Genomic DNA, 22,987 nt, shown 5'->3' on the forward strand with positions numbered 1-22,987 from the left:
GGGTGATTTAACTTTAAAAAATGAAATTGTTGTTCAGCATCAGGTCAAGTCCAAGAACATAAACAAGTGGTTGAGTTCAATAATAATACTTTTTTCTTAGACACTAGTTTTGATCAATGTGGCCTGCTTGTCTGTGTGGTTCTAAAGTATTTCTAAAGCAATTACAAAAGAGGAGCTCCAAAAACATTCTGTGAAATGGTCACTTGACTGGAATAAATAAATAACTTGTCAAAGTGACTACTCTGAAGACTAGCTAATTTGGATGTGTTAGATTTCGTTAGTATACAGTCACACCTGGAAGAATGTTTTAGTGAGCCCAGTGATGGCAGCAGAATAAATAAATACCACTCATTTCACACATAAATACAGACCAAAATGAAATGAGAAAAGAAGACCAGAAAATGGTACTATCCAGTGATACTGTGCTAAGACTAAAAACCACAGTAAAATGACTAAGCACAGAATACTTACTCAGGGGTTTTCCTCAAAATAGTGGGGGAAAATACAGATGAACTGAAATTGGCTTTGAGTACATATTACTGAAGTGAGTGAATGAGTACATCTGTTTTCTACTGTTATTTATGCTTGAGATTTCCACCAAAAAAATCGGAAAAAGAAAAAAATGTAACAAAATATATAGCTTTGGAATATAATCATATCTTGGGGCTACACAGATGCTTATAATAAGCAAATATTTTTGTGCAATTCTCCAAATATTGATACTGTCTAAAGAATGGTAAATTTTAATAGAAATGAATTAACCTTCAAGGTTATACGTCAGCTGATGGTACTTGGCAATAACAAGAAAACCATCCCAGTTCTGGAAGAAGTGGCTACTGGTTGGGAAATGATTTCATCTCTGTAAACTATATTTATAGATTTAAGTGAGTAGAGTTACAGCCATTATCCAATTATTTTTAATGTCAAGAAAGTGTTTTTGAAACTGTCACTGTAATAGTTTGCCATCAAATTGACTAAATGTAAATAATCTACATATTCCTGTTTAGTTGCTGAGTTGTGTCCAATTCTAAAAATCTACATACAGTTATGTGTTAAATAATATGTATTTTTTAACTTGGTATTTTTGTGACAAATATGGTTGGAGAATGATAGTAAAATACATGGTATAGGTCACAGATTTTATCTATGGAATCAATGAACTTCACATTGAAAGGTAAAGCTGCTGACAGTCAGACAAGAATCAACTTTCAGATTTTGGATTTACAGTCAGCTGTACTCTTCAGTTTACCCCTGAGGACCAGCAGCAAGAAGATAAAGCCAGGTTCTTGAAGCATACATTCAGTCAGGCCCACGCTTTCAATCTTGGTTTCACTGGCAATATGAAATCAAGTGGGTCAGATCTGGCAAATGCCAGATTTAGGATCGGGCCAAGTTGTGTCCCACCCCACCCCGCCGCCGAGGCTAACTTTTCTTGTCAGTCAAACTATACTTGCTCTTGCTACCTTAACAAAATGAGAAAGAAAAAATGAAATAACAAATAGTAAGGATATCTTTTCTCTAAATGCAGATATTTCTGAAGCTCTTTAAAGTCTACTGGATGTGATATAACCAGCACCTACTTAATATCCAGGTTGAGCAAAGTTTTAACTTTGTCTCCCATGTTTACTGGTTGTATACTTTGAGGGAAGTTACGTATTGGCTTCTCTGCCTAAATTTCACCAGTTTTAGAAGGCTCATGTCAATTACAACTCCTCAAATATGTCTTGAGGATTAAGTGAGAGACATTAGAGCTAACACTCAGATATTCTTCTAAGCACTTTAAAAACAGAATTCATTTAATCTTTGCAACCTCCCTATGATGTTAAATTCTACCCAAACAGGACCCACAGGCAAAGAGATTAGGTACGTGGCTCAACAGCAGCATTAGGACCTGGATGTGAACCTGAGTGGTCAGAATCGAAGTTTGCCTCCTTGACAACTGCTCAGGACCTAGGACACAGCTAAAGTTCAAACAGTAGTGTTCCTTCATCTTTGCTGCATTTGGTAACCACGTGATAGATGAGGAAATCCAAGTAGATATTTCAAATAAAGCTTACTTTATTAAACAGTTGGCAAAAACCTTCCCTAGGGTTTATTTCTTAAAATATCATTAATATCTAAGTTTATATGTAACTGCAGGTGGAACTATATAAACATTTATGAAAAAGTTGACATTGTAAATTTGGAATTACCCAGTTTAGAACATCAAGTTTCCAGAAAGGGTGTTTTACATAAAAAACTTAAACAGATAAAATAATGTCTCTTCCCAATAGTGATAAAAATCATGAAACAACCTCTACTGAAAGTAGAATATTTTAAATGACCTAGGTAAACAACTGTTAACATTTTCATCCAATCTTAATAAGAATATGGTGAAGGTAATTTCCTTCTCAAGAAAAAGTGATTTATCTTAGAAAAAAACATACATTCTAAAAATAAACATATGTATTCAATTCTATTGAAAAGCAACAAGTAAAAAGATATAATCAAAATTTTAACTACATTCTCAAAAGATTAAGTAGAAGAGAATATCTGCATCATTACACTTAAATTATCTACCAACAGTAAGACGTTTTGGCACATTTAAAAGACAATTATTCAGTTGTGGATAGGTGTAGAAATGCATGTCACTCCAAGCAATGAGCTTAAGTGCAATGAATCATCAGTTATCACATGAACCAAACAGCTGCCTCTGTCATTAACTCCAGGTAGTGTGAGGCTTATTGCAAATTGTTACCAAATCTCCACTTTATTGAAATAAAATCCAAGTTGAAAACTAAGGCTTAATCATAAAATACCCTGTGTCATCTGAAAATAGAAATGTAATCACATATAAAGCCATACTGTTTTTTTACAGTTACAAGCATTAAAGAAATCTGCTTTCTGAAATTTCATTTGCCACCAGATTGCAATGAATTATTGAAATAAACTCGTCGTTCTAAATGAAAATGTAAACCATGGCGAGGATTTTAAAGTAAGACAAAAAACCCAATATGTACTGAAATTAAGCTTATAAAATGTTATTCAATAGTTCTAAAATTAATTATATTCCTATTAACCCTAGTTCTTGATAGCATACTTTCCCAACATCTGTTCCAGATATTTCACTAAAAAATGTTTATGTAATAGCCTCCAAACAGATTTAGCAAATTAATGAAAATAAATGTAAAGGAAATTTACACTGTGTGGTTATGTTTCAGTAGCATTTTTCTGTAGCTCTGTAGAGTATACAAACAGTGGCAGAAGGTGGCAGTGCTGAGCTAAAAAAAATAAAATTTATGGAGCTGTCCCTGAAATCTTAGGTAGTCCACAGACCAAGGACTCTAAGTTGATTGTTATAGATTTTATTATAGATACATAGCTGCATAAAATCAGCAAGCCTAAACTTTGAACTAAATGTTCATAAAATGATTAAAGGTTATTCAACAGGACATCAGGGCTATTCAACGGATTTGTCTGTTTTTATTCAGCAGATTTTAAGAAATATTTTACAGCATTGTTATCCTGCCTGATTAGTAAATTTTTTTCAAAGTAGTGAAATGCACCTAACAAAACAATAAAATGCAAACCTTTTAAATGGATCAACGAGACAGAAAGATCCATGCAGCTTACCATTCATCAGGAGAGCAGCCATAATCCTCAGGTTCAGGGACATGGCTTCAGAAAGCAAGAGGAGGGACACAAAGAAAGGAGAAAATAATCAAAGAAAGGCTGGAAACACAAAAGCATGAATGAGGGAAGAACTGAGAGATGGGTCAGTTAAGGAAATAAACTTTTAGCTGATTTGGAAAGAATGGCAGTTAGTATAGAAAGTATAATTTATGGTAACTAAGCAGATTTACAAAGTTGTTCTTTCGTTGGATAGCCAACTTGCCCCTTCACCATGAAATTTCCCAATTTTATGCACAGAAACCAGTATTCAGTAGAAAATATTAAACTTAAGAGTTTAAACACAGGCTAAAGCCAATGGAAAATTCATCACACAATGCATAATGAGAATAAAGTGTTTTAATAAAAAAAAAAGCATGTTACTAAGAACAAACTGTCACACTGATAAAATCTGCCAAGTGCATTTCAGAAACATATCTGACTGCCATGCAGGGGTGGCTCTTTACACAGGTATAGTAAAGTAAAAGTTAATCACACTGCTACAGCTAAAGAGCACCACAGTGTGAAAGATAAGCATTTTAAAAGATACTCAAAAATGCTCACTTAAACCATAACTCAGCCATTAAAACAACTTATTATGTCAAAAAGAAAACACAGTCATCAATACTTCATTTTCGTCCATCAGCTCATCGGAGCACTGGATCTATGAATAGCTTCCATTTCAACCAACCAGTGATGTGACAGAAGGGGTCCGTAATACATGACGGAGCAGATTTTATTTTACTTATTTATATATTTATTTACTAAAATTTTCTTTTTATTGTTTAGATTTTTTTTTCTCGCTGTCTTGAGACATACAATGCTGTGCAAGTGCAAGGTATACAGTGTGATTTGATACTAATATATATTGCAAAGTGATTATTACCATTACGTGCATGTGGGCTAAGTTGCTTCAGTTGTGTCTGACTCTTTGTGGCCCTATGGACTGTAACCCCCCAGGCTCCTCTGTCCATGGGATTTTCCAGGCAAGAATACTGGAGTTGGTTGCCATGCCCTCCTCCAGCAGATCTTCTCGACCCAGGGATTGAACCTGTGTCTCTTATGTCTCCTGCAAATCATAGTTTTAGCTAACACTCCCACCCATCACCTATTTACCATTTCTTTTTTTTTATGGTGAGAACACTTAAAATCTACTCTCTCAGCAGCTAAAACAGATTTCCTTATCTCTCGTTTCTTTCATTATACAAGGTCATTCAATAGTTTTCCTTTAAATTAAATATATTAGATGTAGGTAGAGTTTAAAGATGCAGAGTTCAGTATAACTTCACTGTTTTTGATAAATATACAATGTTCACTGAAAGCTGGGGAAAATCCTCTCACTTCCTAAATGGCCTATATTTCTTACCCTTCCACCAAACTGGCCATGCACGGACCTCATCACTCTAAGGGACCTCCACCTTAAAGAGCACCACAGTGTGAAAGATAAGCATTTTAAAAGATGGTCTCTGTCTCTGGTGCAGACTCCACCCACCACCTTTACTCCAATCACAGTTGGGGCAGTCTCCTTACTCACTGCCCTCTCTTCTACCAAAGGATGTTTTTAGATGCTTGAGGGGAAGGACTAAATGAGCTCTCAGTGAGCCCAGAAAAAGCCATGGCCTCCTGCCAAGCTCTGAAAACTAGCTGCAGCCCAGTGCTCTAGGCAATCACTTCTCATCAACCTCAAGGCTTAGATGAGTCCCTGAACTACAGCAAGGGAGGGTCTGATGCTACCCAAGCAAAAACACGGCACCAAGGTTCTGCCAAGTTGCCCCGGTGGAGTACAGCAGCCCTGGATCTCCTACTGGGAGAGGGGCTGGAGTCTCAGAGCTCAAGGCTCAGGGCTGCACTCCCCGGGTGTGGTTCAACCTTGGCAGATGTTCAGGGCTATTCTGAATGAGATGAGCAGCGGATGATCCATACATCTGTTACTTTATTCTGTCTGCATGAGTTTCCCCAAGATCACGGCTCTAGTAGCTCTGATATGTACCTTCTGTCTGGTTATTTGCCATGGGAGGTCAGTGCTGTTACATCTGCTTGGGAAGTTCTTAAACTCATTCTTGATCTCAGTGTTAAGCATCCCAGTGCCTGGTCTCAGTGATGAGATCACACCCCTCTACCCTGTCCCCAATCACAGCATCAATAGACCTTTGTACTGCATTCTGATTTTATAATTGTCTACATGGTGATTTAATTACATCCATTAACCTCCAATTAGACTATAAACTTCAGGGGGGTGGAAGCCAGGTGAACTTTGGCTTATCATTAAATCCCCAACATCTAACAAAGTACTACATGTTGTACATAGAGATGAACACTTGTTGAGGCATGAGAATAAATGAATGGTTTTTACCCAGCTTTATCCACCAGTCAGTGAGAAGTGAGATATATTTATTGGTTATAATATAGACCTTGGGGCAATTTTGATAATTGTGAAGTTTCTCATGGTGAATTTCCTCTCAGACTTAAAGAAGCTGCCCACTCTTTCAGCAAACATTGCTAAACAAAATATTGTCAAGTAAAACTACTCACATGCTATTTTCACATGTAAATAAAGATTATTATTAGGAGCATTTGGTTTTCACTTAAAGGGAAAAAGTCAATGAAATGTTTTTAATACTGATTAAAATGACTTGCCCATATGAAAATATAATATTAATTTGCTTTACAGTCTTAAAAAAAAAAAAACAAAAAACTTTTCCCAGTTCATCAGCTCATTCTAATAGTAAGATTTTAAATTATCAACAAAGACAGTACTTAGGACTGTAGCTGAGAACAGTCACTGTGTTGAGAATTAACAGCAGAATTTCTAGTTTGTAATAAGTTAAATTTATAAATATGATATCACAATTTATTTACATTTAACTAAAATCTAATGAAACAGTCTAACAAGTTTAATTATGGTGGTACTTCTGACAAAGTTAATCTTTACAAAATAAACATCATTGCTAAGTGTGTACTAGGTGTGTACAAATCTTTTATTTCATTGACCATCACGAATCCAATTTAGGGCCAAAGTTAAAAGAAATGAGGGAAAACTTACTAAGACTAAATTTTGGAGCTTTGTTTTAAGTGTTAAATATCTTCTTCCTACAAATCTATAAAATGCACTGAATGAGGTAAAGATTATACTACCAAGAGACTTCAAGTCTTGTCTTTCAAACTGATAAAAGCCAACAGAACTCATCTTGGATTCTAAGGTAGAAAGATATTTTATTTTCTTAAAAAGTGCTTAAGAAGCATCAGCTCTGAAATCATAACCCCAAAGGCATTTGTTAGTATATAAAACTATGTGTTATTTTCCTTTGTTTGGCTAAATTCTGAGGAGACAATCTCTGTTTTCTTCTTCTGGAGGTGAAAGTACATATGTGTATTAATAAGAGCTTCCCGTGTTAAACAATGCAAAACACTTCCATGGGCAGACGGGACAGTATAACCATGTCATGGTTCCTTTAACCCAAGAGCATCCAGAGGAAATGCCCACAGAAAGGTGGTTTTCAGTCATTACTTTTTCCTGTGGAGTTTGACAAAATTAAGCAATAGCTGTGTGTCTCTCCTATCGTAGTCAACTGAGTAGTCTAAAGTCTCTGTTTCTCTAAAGCTTTCACGTATCAACAACTCTCTGCAATGCTGACATCCCAATTGTCCATCAGAAATGCTTAGGGGAGGGGATAGGACAATTACTTCTGGTGTCAATAACTTTATGAGTTTTCTAGTATTGTTTCTTAAAGAAAAGGAGCCTTTGTACTTTTAAGTATTGTGTAAATTTATCATACTGGATGACAGTCTGAGGTTTCTGAACTGGAAATTTCCAGAACATCTATATCTCTATGCAGGTACCATAAGTATAAAGTAGTAAAAGGAAAAAAAAAAAATTCAATCAGGGTTAAGGATCCTATAAGCACATATATGATTTACTGGAAGTAGTTTAACAAGTTTCACTCAATAAGGCTCTTGGTATTCTTGAAAATATGATACATTATTCAAAAAGAAACCTATTTTTATTTCACAGTTAAAAACTGCAAATAAAGGAATCCCTATTTTTAAATTTCTAAACATCACAGAATTTCAGATCTGAAAAGAATCTTGGAGATCATCTGGTCTCACCATTCTCATTTTAAAGAGTTCGGAATATTTGAATGGAACTGTCTAAGGTCATACAGTGAATTAATGACAAAGCTAGGACTATGACTTATGTCTTGCAACTGCAGCTCAATGTTAAGAGAGGTGGATTTTCCCAAGAGGAAATTTGTTTCATTGGAAACAATCTAAATCATGACAATACTTAACTCTCTTTAACATGTACCAGTCTCAAACCCATTCTATCATAATACATAATACATGTGTTCATGACAGTATCACCTAGACACATAAAGAACATTGTTCTTTAGAACTACTGCCTATAAGTGCTTAAGAACTTGTTCCAGGAATAAGAAAAACCTTGTAAACTGCAAAAGAACACTTAGCTGTTATTCTGGTTCTCTGTTCTGATAGGTTCACAATCAATAATTACTAATTTGAAGAACTTGCTTATTCAACTGAACAAAATAGAAAACGGATGTCAATTCCCAAAACAGAACCCTCTAAAAATAACATTTTTGAACGCAAGCAGAATGTGCATAAAAACAAACATCACCATAAATTTGTCACCCAGTTTAATACGACAAACTCTAGAATCACAATAGGCTCTTCCTTCTCTCATCAGGGATAACTGTGGGTCAAATACATAAGTGCAAAATGTCAGAGAGTGTGGCACACCTCTTCTATACCAGCATCAAAACAAAGAGGCCTGAAGCAACTGGGGGAGGAGAGAGGAAGGTCTCTCTTGTTTAAAGGAACTGGGAGATCATCAGATAAAGAGGGAAGATGCAAAAGGGTATCCTGCCCTGGAAATAGATAGTAAGCATGCTTCTTAAATTAGCAGCTTGTCCTTACAGTGTAAAAAAGCCATTGGGTCAAATGTATTTTTAGCTTCACTTACCCACAAAGTTTGAAGTTACTTTCAGTCATCCTTTCTACTAACGCAAAGAACAGGGATAGCTGCCTCCTTCTATTCCTCTTTACAGACCATGTAGGGGAGTAATCACATGCTGTTAGAATTTTTTACCAAGTGGTTATTTATTTATGCTTTTACCTAAGGGCATTTTCATAATTCAGTACACTATTTTTATACTAGTTTATTGCTTAGAGACAGAGCAGGAGTGGGGAAGGGGTGGGTACAAGCCAGAAAACCCCCAAAGCAAGTGTCCTTGCTTGCGTGATTAAGATACCAGTCTTTCGCTGGGAAATTTGATAAAAGGCCAAGATCAATCAACCAGAAGGATGTTTCATCTTTGATCATGACTCTTCAGGAGATATAGAAATTAATTTTCTCACATTACCCTATAAAGTGTTTCAAAAAGGAAGCTTTTGAAGTTTAGGCAAGCATACCTAGAAGTAAGAAAAAAAAATGGGTACTCAACAAGCACATTCTAAAGGATAGATTCTATGACTGCAAAGAGGAGAGGTGATAAAAAGAAATTGAAGGGCTAACTTTCTCAGAGAAACAATGTGCTTTAACACAGGCAGGCCACATGGTAAGTTTATGGCAGTGGAGAGGGAGTGTATTTATACCTTATTACCAGCATCAGATGGAGATCTGCAGGGCAGCTCTAAATACTAAAAGATTATTGGGTAGGGAGCCTACCTCATAGTAATTCCAAATGAAAAACAATACCAAGCTATAAAATGTACATGTATGCTGAAGTCAAAATAGCTGCTTTCTAGATTAAAAAAAAAAAAAAAAAACCTTCCCTAAAAAGAACTCCCCTAATTGTACCAAACTGTTAACACTAATTAAATGTGTACATCATAACTCTGATTAAAGGGAAAAAACTCACCCATAAGCCACTCCGGCTATGGTGCACTTCTTAAACTGCATTACATTGCACGTCAAAGTACCAGTTTTGTCAGAAAATATATATTTTACCTAAAAAAGTTAAAAATTTCTCATTAAAATTTGAGAGATCATTTTAAGTCAGTCTTTTATTGAAGGGCTTTGAAAAAAAACCACACCCTTTCATTATTATTCTTTAATCAATTTTGTTACACTGCAGGGTCACAACGTACTGTGCTGTGCTTAGTCACTCAGTCATGTCTGACGCTTTGCGATCCCATGGAATGTAGCCTGCCAGGTTCCTCTGTCCATGAAATTCTCCAGGCAAGAATACTGGAGTAGGCTGCCATGTCCTCCCCCAGGGGATCTGCCAGATCCAAGGATTGAACCCAGGTCTCAAGCATTGTAGGCAGATTCTTGAATGGTATTAATTGAATACTTTCTGCACATCATCAAGGAATATTTTCAGCTATTTCTTCTAGTTTTTTAGCAGTGAATCATATATGAAATGAAATTCTCTCAAGCTAGTAGAGAAACTACAGCCATACAGAAATCTGTCTTAACAGTTTGAATTTGCACTAGTAAGTGCCTCCATCGTTACTTAACATGCGCTTTTCTATTTGAGTCTGCAACCCCATGGACTGTAGCCCTCCAACTTCCTCGGTCCATGGGATTCAGAGCACTAAAATCTCTTTCAACACTTCTCAACAAAACAATTATGGGATTGGTGATGGCTTGCTTGATTAAAAATAACTTCATACAACATCTGAATTGGTAAGGAAAAAAAAAACAGCTTTGGTTTAAATGCTACCTTAAGAGTAAGACTTAGCAAATGGCAATGGCACAAGAAAAGTAGAATCTTTTCTTAGCTAACACATATAAATGAATTACAAATATATGCATATATGTGAATATAGTATGAATTATAAATTTGAAATTCCTGTTTGACTTGTACAACTTCATTGATAAACTTCCTTTTCTTCCCCCCTTCCTTTCTGATCAAAAGCTATGAACAATTGTAATACTGGGAGTTTATAACTCAAAAGCAGCCAATACTCTACATACTAATCAGATTATATACTAAAGGACATCTCTCTGTGAAATACCTTATCCTGAGAACAGAATATTCACTAAAAATGAAAATTGACAGTTAGGTACTAACATGCACTTATTTATGCCAATCATTCAAAAAATGGAAAAGCAGGAGCTGTCAGTTCATCTAAAATTGTCACATACAGCAGAAATTACACCAAATCTGACTTCCAGTTCAACATACCAGTAAGAAATTTAGTTTACCTGGCCAAGTTCCTCATTCAGATTAGACGTTCGAGCCATAGCAGCAGTGTCGGTGGGTTCATAGCGCATGTCAAGATCCTTAAAAACAGAGAGAGAGGTATCATCAAATACAACTCATAATAAGAGATTTGAATACAATTTTATTTAACTGGTGAACTATGGATGTAACACTCATCTCTTGCCATCTCTAACCATTTCATTATTTTCTAAAAAAAACACTCAATACAGAATACCATATTTCTCAGTAAGGGCAGACCAGATGGTAGTCAGAGCATGTCTCTGGAATCAGGCAATCTTGGGTTACTACCATTCCACCATTTCCTAGATAAGCGACCTACAATAAGAATTAAATTAGATAATGGAGGTAAGGTGCCTCCTCTAGTGTCTGACACAATGCTTTATGTGAGCTAAAATAACAGTAATTAAACACTGCTCAAATAATTAAGACTTCAAATCCCTGAAAAAATTACCAAAGGAATTCCGTCTTATTGTACTGTCTTGACCAAGTTTCTTCTTACACTGTATATACTTGAAAATAAAGTATATACAAGCCAGGGTTTTTATTGACAAAGCCAGGGTTTACTGATTCATATGTCAAATGAAAGGACCAAATCTGATCTCCCCTACATCTGTACTTCAGGCTAATCAACATCAGTTCTGGAATAGGCACCTCGTTTAAAGAAGGATAGTAAACAAATATGGGCAATGTTTAGACAGTGGTGACCACAACAGGGATTGAGATGGAAATCATGTCAAATGAAGAACTGGAAGGAGACAGAGAATATTTAGTTGGGGGTGGGGATGACAGAATAGGCATGGTAGCCAAGTTCAAATATGTTGTAAGGCTGTCATCTAGAAACGAGATTAGCCATTTTCATAAAAGATCGATTGGGAAGAACCAGACGAAAAGGAAGGCAGTTACTCATCTCATTTCCACCCAAGGAAGAAGCTGCTTGGTAAGAGAATATCTGTCAGGAATGTAAGAAAAATCTCTGTATATCAGAAAAGCAGCTGAAAAACATAAGCCTTTTAGGTTCATTCAAAACTAAAATTATGTAATTATTTGAAACAAATATTACTTTTGAAAATCCAAATTTAAAAAAGTGACTAACTAGTTATTTGATTTTCATAATGAGCTACTTAATTGTTTCTATATGTGGAAGACCTTCAATAAGTTTTAATTGTACTTATACAAATTTTATTGTATAATTTTTTCAGCAACAAATTGAGCTATGCCTCCAACTCACTACAGATTTCTAAATTAAGCTGATCTTTTACCAATGAATTAGAGATGAAAGGTTGAAGTGGATCATTCACCATTGGAAAGACAATGAACAGTTGCAAAAGTAGCATATTTTAAAAATCCTAATATTGTTCATATTGAAAGACTTTCAAATGATTGAAAAATCAAGACACTAAAATTTCTCAGAATAAAAAATTATACTTTCTGGTAGATTATGTTTAAAGGCTTAATTTACACAAATTTATTAATTTTAACTTTGGTGAAAATAACTGAACTTTAGTTGAAGAAGAGTAACATTTTATAAACAAAATACTTAGGAAACAGATGCCCAGAACACTTCTCTAAGATTGGGAAAAAATAAGAAAAAAAATTAAGAATACAAATTCAAGCACAGCTGAAACTGTTTATAGTGTGGAAAAATAAACTACAAAGATGAATTAAAACATGATACACAACCTGGTTGCTGTGAGAAGTTAGTAACAACATTTTTTCTATAGTGCTCAATTGTTTATAATAATGTTGTCTGCTACGTGACAAGAGTCCCTTGATCTATATAAATATTGTGAGATGCAAGTAAAGCTTGTTTTACTATTCCCATGTGATTGGCCAAGAAAACAAGTCTCAAAGAGGTCAAGCAGCTTGGCAAAGTTCATGCAGCTAGTGTATTACAGAATTAGAACTAAAATCTAGTGTTTTAACTCTAAACCCTATGGGTTTTCTCAACCACAGACCTATTTTCCTGAGCATGTCTGGTCTGTAAACGTGTGTAATTCTGAAATGAGAGATTTTTGTTACAATTTTCACACATCAAACAAAATTTGTTATTGTTAGATTATAATTAGGCTTAAAAATATTTTGAAATGCAGTCAATAAAAAGTAAGGTATAATTAAGATATTTTTTCTGAAAGATCAAAAGATCCTATCAAGAAAGAAAAGATAAAAATATACGTTGAGCACAATGAAGAACAATAGTAATTAATATTTACCCAATTTATGAAGTATGCCTGGGTAAATTTCACCACTTCTAATGTCACTAGCAAGCTGATAGGAATGAGGTTATTGAAAAGAATGATGAAGGTCAAGAAATTCAGTCCAAAATTATTAGCACCACCATCTATTGGGGGAGGTAGAAAAAAGGTCATTTACAGTTTTATATTTTATTTGTATTAACCAGAATTTTAGCATAATAAGAATTTTTCATATTATATATCTAGAAAGTTGGAGAGGGACGCCATACTGATAACACATTTGTATTATCAAATACAGTCTTCAAGATGGAATAGCATTATTTATATTCAAGATGTTGTGAACCCTATTAAGAACTGCATAATGGTACTAAAAAGAGAAAGTACTACCAAATATTTCAAACTCATTCCAAACATGAAGTTTAGAGGTATTAGGGATGTAGAAGTTTAGAGATTTTAGTTGAGGTAGAATCTCAACTGGGTAGAACAAATTTTTGAAAAGCATTTCTAACTTGAAAGATGTCTTAAAAGCAAACAAACAAAATAACAGCAGCAAAACCAGCCCAAATAGCAAAAACAGTGTAGATCTGAACCCTAGGTAAATTATATTCTTATTCTTTAATAATGTAAATAAAAGTTATCCCAGATAAATTGTAAAGTATATGAAGAAACAAAATGATGGTAGTCTGAGCAGTTCTAATGTTGAAATAGCAAACCAATGACTTATTAAAAATCCAGACCCTTGAAATAACTACAAGGTTAAATCAATATAATAAAGGAAAAAAAAAAACAGAAAAAAATCTCTTTTGACATAAAATTTTACTTGAATCTGTTTACACACTCTCGAAAATTAAGTATTTATTGGTTAAGTGCTCACCAAAAGGAAATGTAAACTTATTTCCCAGAAATATTCAGTAAAAAGATAAATGCTAGAAAAGGAAACTATTTAATAGTACTTTCCCTAAAAATAGATGAATATCAACACAGAACTCACAGTAATTATGAGTTCAAATGAAAGTACATTAAACATTTAAAAACATGTAGAATACTTTTTGATGATTTAAATATACTCAATCTAGTTTCTTTACCAGATAGCTATATAACCACTTGTGTTAAAAATAAAAGAAATCAATAAATTAAAAATAACATTAATAATATAACCATTTTAGAGTAACCACTATATTTTTAAGGATTATGAAATTTTAGAGATTGTAACATTTTACTTAACTTTTACTGGAAAGTGCACTGAAAAATGAAGATTAAATGTTCTGTTATCTTGACAACAAAGTTTTCTTTTTAGAAGCAGAAAATTCCAATATCAGTTGTGAAACAAACACACGTTTTCATGAAAGAAAAAATAAGTACAATAAACACTTCAATGCTCACAGTTTAGATTGAGATACCAGTCCTTTCCAGAATGCCTTCGATTCCAAATGGCTGAGCCCACAGAACAGACAAGAGACATGGCAATCAAGATACAAAATAAAATCAAAATTTGTACATTTGTAATCCTTTCGACATTTGAGAGTTTAAGTGGTGGACTTGTTGAATTCTGGAAAAAGAAAACAAAGATGAGTAGTAATGAATGTGTACAAAGAATCTAGTAACGTGTATCTAGTATTTTGGTGAGCATGACAAAGTCACAGCTCAAAATGTACCTACGGTTCAACACATGAGATTTATACGGAAAAACAAGCAGATGTAATCAGCTGTCAAAAGTTAACCACCTCTTTTCCTATACTACATCATGCAGTCCTTTTTCTATAACATAAAACAACAAGAAAGAAGAGAAGGAATAACATGCCTTTTGAAGACATAGCTTTTGCATTGTAGCAGGTAAGATGCAACAATGCATCACTTGACTACCTAAGCCAACCGGGTAGACGAAGACATCTAGCATTTCAGCTCCCAGAGAGAGGCAGAGAAGGGGACCTAAACTATGGAGACACTCTGGTGTCCAGGTTTTTTGATGGCATTTAGTAACTGTTTTACTTAGCACAGCAGTAATCTAAGTAGTGCTGGCTATCAAGAATCATTAACAGCAGTCCTGGCTTGCCTGTGGATAACATCTTTGTGCCTTTACAAGGAAGCAGATTTTCATTTAGTATCTTAAGAATGAATTTTCCACACCCATGTAACCACTGAACACTCATGATGTCTTAATGTAGAGAAGGAGCACCCACAGTCCTGTGTAAACATTATAAGCGCCAGGATTAAAGCTGATTAAAAATGGTTTCACATAAAAATGCTGTGAAAAAATAGTCAATATCTGACTCACAAGTTTTTCTTTCAATTCTATTTTAAAAAATAAAGTAAATTCTAAAATTTGATCATTGTAATAAAATTGTAAGATAAACACTTTAATGCAGAGCACTCATCATTAAACAGACAACTTTAGCCAATCACTGCAATTGTTAGTAAATGCTGCCAATGGACTGGTATACAAAATCATTAGGTGTTCATGCATTGAACTTTCTAGTCTTCTTGCATAGAGTAAGCCATTTCACAGCCCCACCCATTGAAGAATGAGATCTGGATGCAGAGTGTAGGGCTCAGGTATCGATAACAGATGGCCCACTACATTTATTAGGACTATAGCACGGAGAGCTACAGACAGTAATTTTGATAACACCTAGGTCCTTAAGGTTTTCATAGATAAAAACCTCACCTGCATTAGCTTGGTGTCATGTCCAGTGTAGACAACTATTCCATGAACCCACTGTGTATTTCTCAATTGAGCACCTCGCAGAAGAATCTGGTCTGCTCCCAGGGGAACAGTGCTATGACAGATTATGTTGACATTAGAAATGACATTTCCCAAAATGCTTAAGAACTCTACAGCCACTATATAGTTCTAAGAAAGTTTCTGTTATGACAATAACCCTTTTCATTCTTACTTTATTTTTAGAACAGAAGTAATTTTTCTACCAACAAGAATAATTTTCTGTATGGAGTTCAGAGGCTCATTCTCAAGCCTGTTGAAGACTTTTCCTGATTTAGCAAGTCCATTTAGGTTTCTTAGATATTTAGGAGTGGCAAGATTAGGGGATCTGTTTCCCTTCCCTCACCTTCCTTCAAGTTAAAATTGGCTTTGTGCAAAATAAAGGTACAAAAAAAATACACAAGGTAAGAAAATGAGTGGATCTCATCAGATACTTTGTATTGCCATCCACACCCCCCCATCCAGAGATGAAGTTTGTATTAAAATCTCTAGACCATTCATTTATTGTATTTGAAGATCAGTCTTCTGAGAACTATGAACACATTTTCAATAAATGGTACCATCTGAAAGTTTTAAACACTCCTTTGAAACGACAGCAAATTGAGATTCTTCACTCCATAGGACTTAAGCCACATTTTTTTGTGAATAAGGGTCAAGCTGGGTCTTTTGTGGATTCTTTGCAAGGTACCCACTATGGTAAGTTGTGGGTTAATTAATACAACCTCTCACAGAGCTATCACAAGGGTACAAGCTATCACAAATACAGTGGGATTCTTAATGGAAATGTACTGCATAAAATTTAATGACTCAAAGATTCCTGTTATTTTTCTTCATTTTACTGATTAAAAAAAATTAAAAAAGTCAAATATAATGAATAATTCATAAAAAAAAAACTTCCAGAAAAAGAAGGAAGCCATTTCCCCAAGAAAAGTCTCCAGAAACAAAGAATTTGTTTGTCAGAGAAGCAAAGTGAGACTCAAGCTTTCATTTCTGGTGAGATTTTATAATCCTGTAGGGGATCCAGTTGTAGTTTGGGGCTGGGACCTACACAAATGTCACTGGCTCAGTTGAAATCAACCCAGATGGGTGGGTAATAACAGCCCCTGAAGCCATCTACTTAAGTGAGCACATCCTTAGGAATTTGTATTCCAACTTAAGAAAAGAACACAGCAACTATAACTCTCATTCCTTATGCAAAACAACATGCCTTTCAGACCCATTTCAAAGGTTGGGGTGCACTTCAGAGGTGGGAGGGCCCTTCAGGCAGGTCTCCATGAAGCTCTTGGGAAGCTGCTGGATTATGCGCTAGGGCACATAAATGCTACTGTTTCTCACGTATCTAGGGGTATGACCTGGCAACTGTCAGCTCAGCATTTGTGGTATAGATTGATTGGAATGAGAGACAAACTCTACAAAAGCAAAAACCACTTTTCAATTATAAGGACTCAACAAGAATTAGTTATTAGTTTTCATCAGAGCTGGAATTCTGAAGTTCCTAGCAATAGACAATGACCTTTATCCTTAATATGATCAAAATACATTCATTCCAAACTACAGGGGCTCTGAGAACACTAGGTAATTACTGTTAAAGTCAAATGTGCTACAAACACAAAGATATTGAAAATCTATGTCCACATTTCATGTAAATTGAAGCGTATTATATTAATTCTATCTGCACCCCAAATCTTGGCACCATCATATAAAGTTTCTCCTTTGCTGTATGCATTTGCTTGGCATCGATTTGTTGGGAAACAGATAAGAAATGGAAGCTGGCCAGTTAGGAACATCAGGCTACAGAAACTTGACTTGCATAAATGGCCAAATCTATCATTAGTCTATAACCATATATTCATGGAAAGATCACTCTGTGAAAAATTTAGAACAATATATAATTACTTCAAAACTTACAGGAAGACTGGGGTTCTGTTCAGGGTATTCAATTGTCCTTTATATTTCAAATACCGTAATACTGGAACTACAAAATCCTGAAAGCACTGATAATCTCTCGGGCTGGCGGGGTGAGCTAGAGCATTTAGCTACATTTAGTTGGCCACTCCAAATGCCTACTAGAAAAGAAGGGAGGCAGAGGAGACCCCACCCTTCCTGCTAAGTTTTGCCTCATTTCTTTGCTCCCCTTCGTAACAAAACTCCTTGAAAAAGTTGTTTATTTTTTAACTCCTTCCATTATCTCAAACTAACTCCCATCAGGATCTACCAGTCCTAACAGAGCTCAAGAATTTTCACTTGCTAAATCCAGATGTAGGTTCTCAGACTCACTGTACTTGATTTCACTGTCTTCAGTCACCCGTCTGCCTTGAGATGGGTTTCTTCACTCTCTTGGTTTCTATGCTACCAATTTGATCACAGTCTGTTTTGCCAGTCTCTCCTCTCAGTCTTAATGCTGTCCTAAGACAGCCCTCCCCATGTTTCTAACTGTACCCGTTCATCCTCAGTGATTTCTTCCAATCCCATGGCTTTAAATATCTATGCCAAATACTCTTAGGTTTATCTCATGAATCTGGAACTCTATCCAAAATTTCAGGCATACGTGTTTTAACTGCCTCCTGATATCCCTGTTTGGACATTACAAACTTTTTAAGTCCACAACCAAACAGCTGATATTGCCCCTCAAAAAATGCCAGCTGATCCCCATTTCACTCAGTACAACACCCTTACAATGACATACAAAGCCTAGTATGACCTGGCCCACTATTACCTCTCAGTTCTTCTATTACCCTCTTACTCAGTCATTCCACTCCAACCACACTGCCATCGATGACATACCATAATCGATCCAGGTACTTTCCCTCTTTCCAATGATGTAACCATACAGAGGATAATTTGTAGTTTCTATTCCTTCTGTCTAGAATCATCTCCCTTCAGATATTCAAGTGCTGACTTCCTTATCTCCTACTCACCTTTGCCCCAGTGTTACCTTTCCAGTGAAGCAATATTTGCCTTCCTGCAGCCATATTAACTAAAAGTGATTCCCTCCCAAGAACTCCTTTGCCCTTCCCTTACTGCAAGAAAGTTGTTTCTCAAGGTCAGGCAGATTTGTCTGCTTTTTCCATTGTGTCTCCTTAAAATCTGCAACTGACCTGGCTTCCTGGATACAGGGTGACTGGATGAGGGAAGAGGCAGGAAACAGGAGGGGAAAGAAAGAGACGGAGAAGGGCAGGAAGCAGGTATAAAGGTGACTACAGAGAAAATGGCCTAGAAAAGGGCATATGCAGTTACTCAGAGAAGACAAGAACCTATCCAGCACACTGAACCCCTGTGGGTAGAGTGTAAACTCCTTGAGGCATTAGAGATTACAGGAAGGGACCCAGGTTATAGAGAATGACAACCAAGTCTATAAGTATTCTGGCCAAAGAAGAAACCACTGAACAACGTGCCAGAATCCTGGCATATCCAGGAAAATATCCAACTCCTTGGCTGACAGGAACCCTGGGAAGCCTTCAGCTATATGAGGTGTACAGGGTTAAGAGCACTTTCACAAAAGAACTCTGGGTAGAAGTAATACAAAATGTTTAAGAAAGAGAGTTTGAGTTGTCAAACTTAGAGAATAAGAAAATATGTACCAAGGTCAGTAATACCCTACAACAGAGTGACTTGTGTGTTTTCATGAAGACCAATTTACATACCTGTGTCCATCAAGCCTGATGTTTCCAACAAAATCATAGAGATGTCTGTTTGGACTTTCACATTCAATTCTGCCAGAGAGTCTCATCAAACTGTCAATGTCTTTTATATCTGATGTTGCTGGTAAGCCCTGTTTAGAAATTTGTAAATTAGCATAGAGTATATTAAATAAGTTGTATGTGGCAGGGAGCAGGGAATTCTGAATTTATCCACATCTTAAAATCTAGAGATCCCACTATTTTAGAACAATTATTCCCCCCTCTCTTTGTCAGATCAAAACTAGTGGATATCTTCCTCTCAACTTGCATGTAGGTTTTTTTTTTTTTGAACGTAGGTATTTAGGCGAACAGGGCAGATTTTGCGAAAATTCTAAAATATCTTAAAGATATTATAAACTAGTCTGCAAAGATATTTTGAATTAAAGTCTTCAAAGAACTGTTTGCTTCCAAAAATAAGATATTTAGCATTATGCAGTCTAAATCTGTCTGCTGAATCTCATAAAGGGAATGTAAAACAACGAGAATCTATGCTAAGAGAGTAGCTGTGTTTTCATTCTTTCAGTGCATGGAGAAGGAAAACCTGTAAACAGTTTCTCCCTCTGTCCACCAAGCATTGGCGGGCACTGAGCAGCCTTCACTTCCCGTGGCAGGTTGAGTTCAGGTGCTGTGATGAGCCTCTGCCTCGACCACAACCCAGCGTTCCCACGTCATTTTCACCATTTGTCCAGAACCCAAGAGGATACTTTCTTTAATGCCCCTTTTAAAATTTTAAAAACCTTACAGTGACTTTCTATTAGGAAAGGTATGAGAAATAAATACAGAAACCCAACCAATTCTCTGAGATTAGGAAGCCTTTAGGAATCTTTTACATATGGCAAAACCAAATATGGGCCAGATAAAGGGGAAAAATAAACAAGCTAACATGTAAAAGCACTTAGAACTACTAATATTATCATCAGAGTATTGGTTTTTACATAAAATATTACAAAATCGTTCCTATCTGATGAATCATATTTAATTAGGCAAGTAAAACTGAATTTTCCATAATACTTAACTCTTCCAGTTTATAAAACCACTTCATTGTGGCTCAATGAGAAAAAACTTGCAAGTGAACAGAACTGCCTCAACTCGAGACAATAATATTAAGAAATAAAGCTATAGGGGTTCAGAACAAAACTCAAAAATATTTCACTTTTGCATGAATTACTTTGAGCTAAAGGTGGTGGAGATCCTGAGGGTTCAAGAGAAACTACTGTCCCTCCTTTAACTATCCAGAAGAACTTAAATTATGGGTTTTTCCCAGAGAAGAGTTATTGCCAGAGATAAACTTTATTTAAAGTGGGCCCATCCATCTGGCAGGACACACATCTAATTACCAAACATCTGCTCTTCTTATCATCCTGTAAATGACCCTCAGGGCTGAGTCTCTCATGTATGTGGGATTCCATTATGTATGAAATTAAATTTGATTTTTCTCCTGTTAATATGTCTCATGTCAATTTCATTCTTAGACCAGCCAGAAGAACCTAGAAGAGTAAAGTTTTCTTACTCTCCAAAAAAGTTCTCAATTCCATGTAAGAGAACTGTAATAATTCCATAAACCTATATTTGATCTTACCTGTCTAATTTTCAGGTTTGTTTCACCATCTAAGTTGGATGTTTCAATGTAGCACATGGCCTGGGGCTCACTGTTTTTTTTTTTTTTTTTTAATGGAAAAGCACAAAGAGTTAGTTGGGGAAGGAAATTATAATAATAACTTATTTAAAATGCTTAGACTCACTGAAGCCTTTCATTCTAAACAAAGGTTTAGTTACCTAGTTTCCTGATGTCTTTCATTCTAACCACAAAATGCTGCGAGGCAGAACCCATGCATGACAACCCATGGATCAGATGTTCAGCCAGAGGACCCCAAAGCAATATCCTGACAACAATCAGTACTGACCTTCAAGATCATATAAACAATTAGATTTGTTGCACTATACTTAAATCTTTCCTCATATAGACACAACACAGACTGTATCTGAAATGTAAAGCAGCTTTGTGTCATATCTTTAGCTCAAAAATACCAAGTGAGATTTCATGCTCATAGCCCACATGTAAATTAAGAGATGGATTAGGAAATTCCAGATTGTTGCTTCTATAAACTTGCATTTGCATGTTTGGATTGTATTATACTGCATCTTTAGAAAAGATGAATAGGCTTATGTGGACCATAATCTTCAAATTTTAAGGCTACTTTAAAAAACTGTATGAACATATTTTACGATGAAAGTGGATATACACTTTCTTTCCCTTATTTTTTCTGTTCTATTTCTTAGAGTTGCTTCAGAGATTAGTGAGGCGGCAAAAAATCAGCCAACCTGGCCATGACCTGAACCTAGAAGGTTCACGCTACGGGTCCCCACATAGTCTAGTGTGCAGCGGCTGGTGTTAGGGGCCCCTGTTCTCTAGTGTTGTCACAGGTACACTCCCCTGAACGTCCTGCCCCTTCATGTGCTAATCTTGCTTGCTCAGCAACTACAGCAGGTGAGTCTGCAGCCCCATTGTATAATCTGATCCTCAACTATAAGGAAAAGCATTTTGAAGTTAAATCAATCTTAACAGCACTTGCTTATATGAAAAGCCAATCAGTTAACATCATATAGTAACTACGAATGTAATTTCTGATAAGTATGTATACTCACAGAAATTTCTAAGTCACAAACACCTGGAATTTTCTAATCAACTTCCAATTTGTACATGTGTAAAGCAGAAGATTCTGAGTTTCAGACATGAGCACACTGCTTAGTTTTACGGCTTGAAGACTTGTGAAAAGTACTGAAATTCGTGGTCATTAATCAAATATTTTACAGATTCATTTTAAAGTAAACTCACAAGTCCTTTAATTTCTCTACGGCTTTTTTTTCTTCTTCCATAAAGCTGATACTTTTTTTCCCAACTGGATAAGTTTTTCAATATCTATATTTTAACTTTATCAATTAAGGTTTTATTTTTTATTACTGTCACAATAGTAATTTAGTTCTATCACTTGCTCCCAATTTGTAATTTACTTATGTATACATTCAAAATAAAAATGGTTTCTAAAATTTTATAAAATGTATCTTCTGATAATACAGAAGGATGACAAATGCTAAATGACCATTGCCAATTCCATATTTTAACAGTGAAAAGCATTAAATTTCTATTGATCAATATAGCCAAGGCCATTCTCACATCAAATGAGAATAATGGTCTATCTTTTTTTTCCTCCCATGAAACCACTTTTCTAGAACCTTAAATGGCAAGCAAGTTAGAAAGTTAAATGGCTGGTTTCTCTGTGAAATGGGGTAAATAAAATATATATTCAAATTCAGAACATTCTTAATCTCTTAAAACTACTGTTTTTGCAGGAGTTCTTGACAATGTTATGAAAAGGCAGCAAGAAGTCTCAGATAAGGAATCATGCTAGATAATTATTATTTCAGCAAATTATGATGACACTCAAAACACAGACTACCGAAAGGCAAAGCAGGCTTTTAGATTAGTAAGTGGAAAGATGAAACAAGATGCTTATCACAATACAGACACTAGTAGACAGCTGAAGTTGATCAGAGTAA

General features: G+C 35.5%; 1 protein-coding gene across 1 annotated transcript in view; it reads right to left on the reverse strand.

The window, feature by feature from the left end:
- ATP8A1 (ATPase phospholipid transporting 8A1) overlaps positions 1-22,987 on the reverse strand; it is a 227,566-nt gene that overhangs the window by 138,441 nt on the left and 66,138 nt on the right. Inside the window, exons 10-16 of the mRNA XM_068974944.1 lie at positions 21,009-21,078; positions 19,394-19,521; positions 15,696-15,807; positions 14,414-14,579; positions 13,049-13,176; positions 10,820-10,897; positions 9,528-9,616 (exon numbers count right to left, since the gene is read on the reverse strand). Of these exons, the coding sequence (XP_068831045.1) occupies positions 9,528-9,616; positions 10,820-10,897; positions 13,049-13,176; positions 14,414-14,579; positions 15,696-15,807; positions 19,394-19,521; positions 21,009-21,078 (771 nt within the window). The remainder of the gene's footprint in view (positions 1-9,527; positions 9,617-10,819; positions 10,898-13,048; positions 13,177-14,413; positions 14,580-15,695; positions 15,808-19,393; positions 19,522-21,008; positions 21,079-22,987) is intronic.

The sequence above is a fragment of the Capricornis sumatraensis genome, chromosome 7 (assembly GCF_032405125.1).
Source record: "Capricornis sumatraensis isolate serow.1 chromosome 7, serow.2, whole genome shotgun sequence".
Taxonomy (NCBI): Eukaryota; Metazoa; Chordata; class Mammalia; order Artiodactyla; family Bovidae; genus Capricornis; species Capricornis sumatraensis.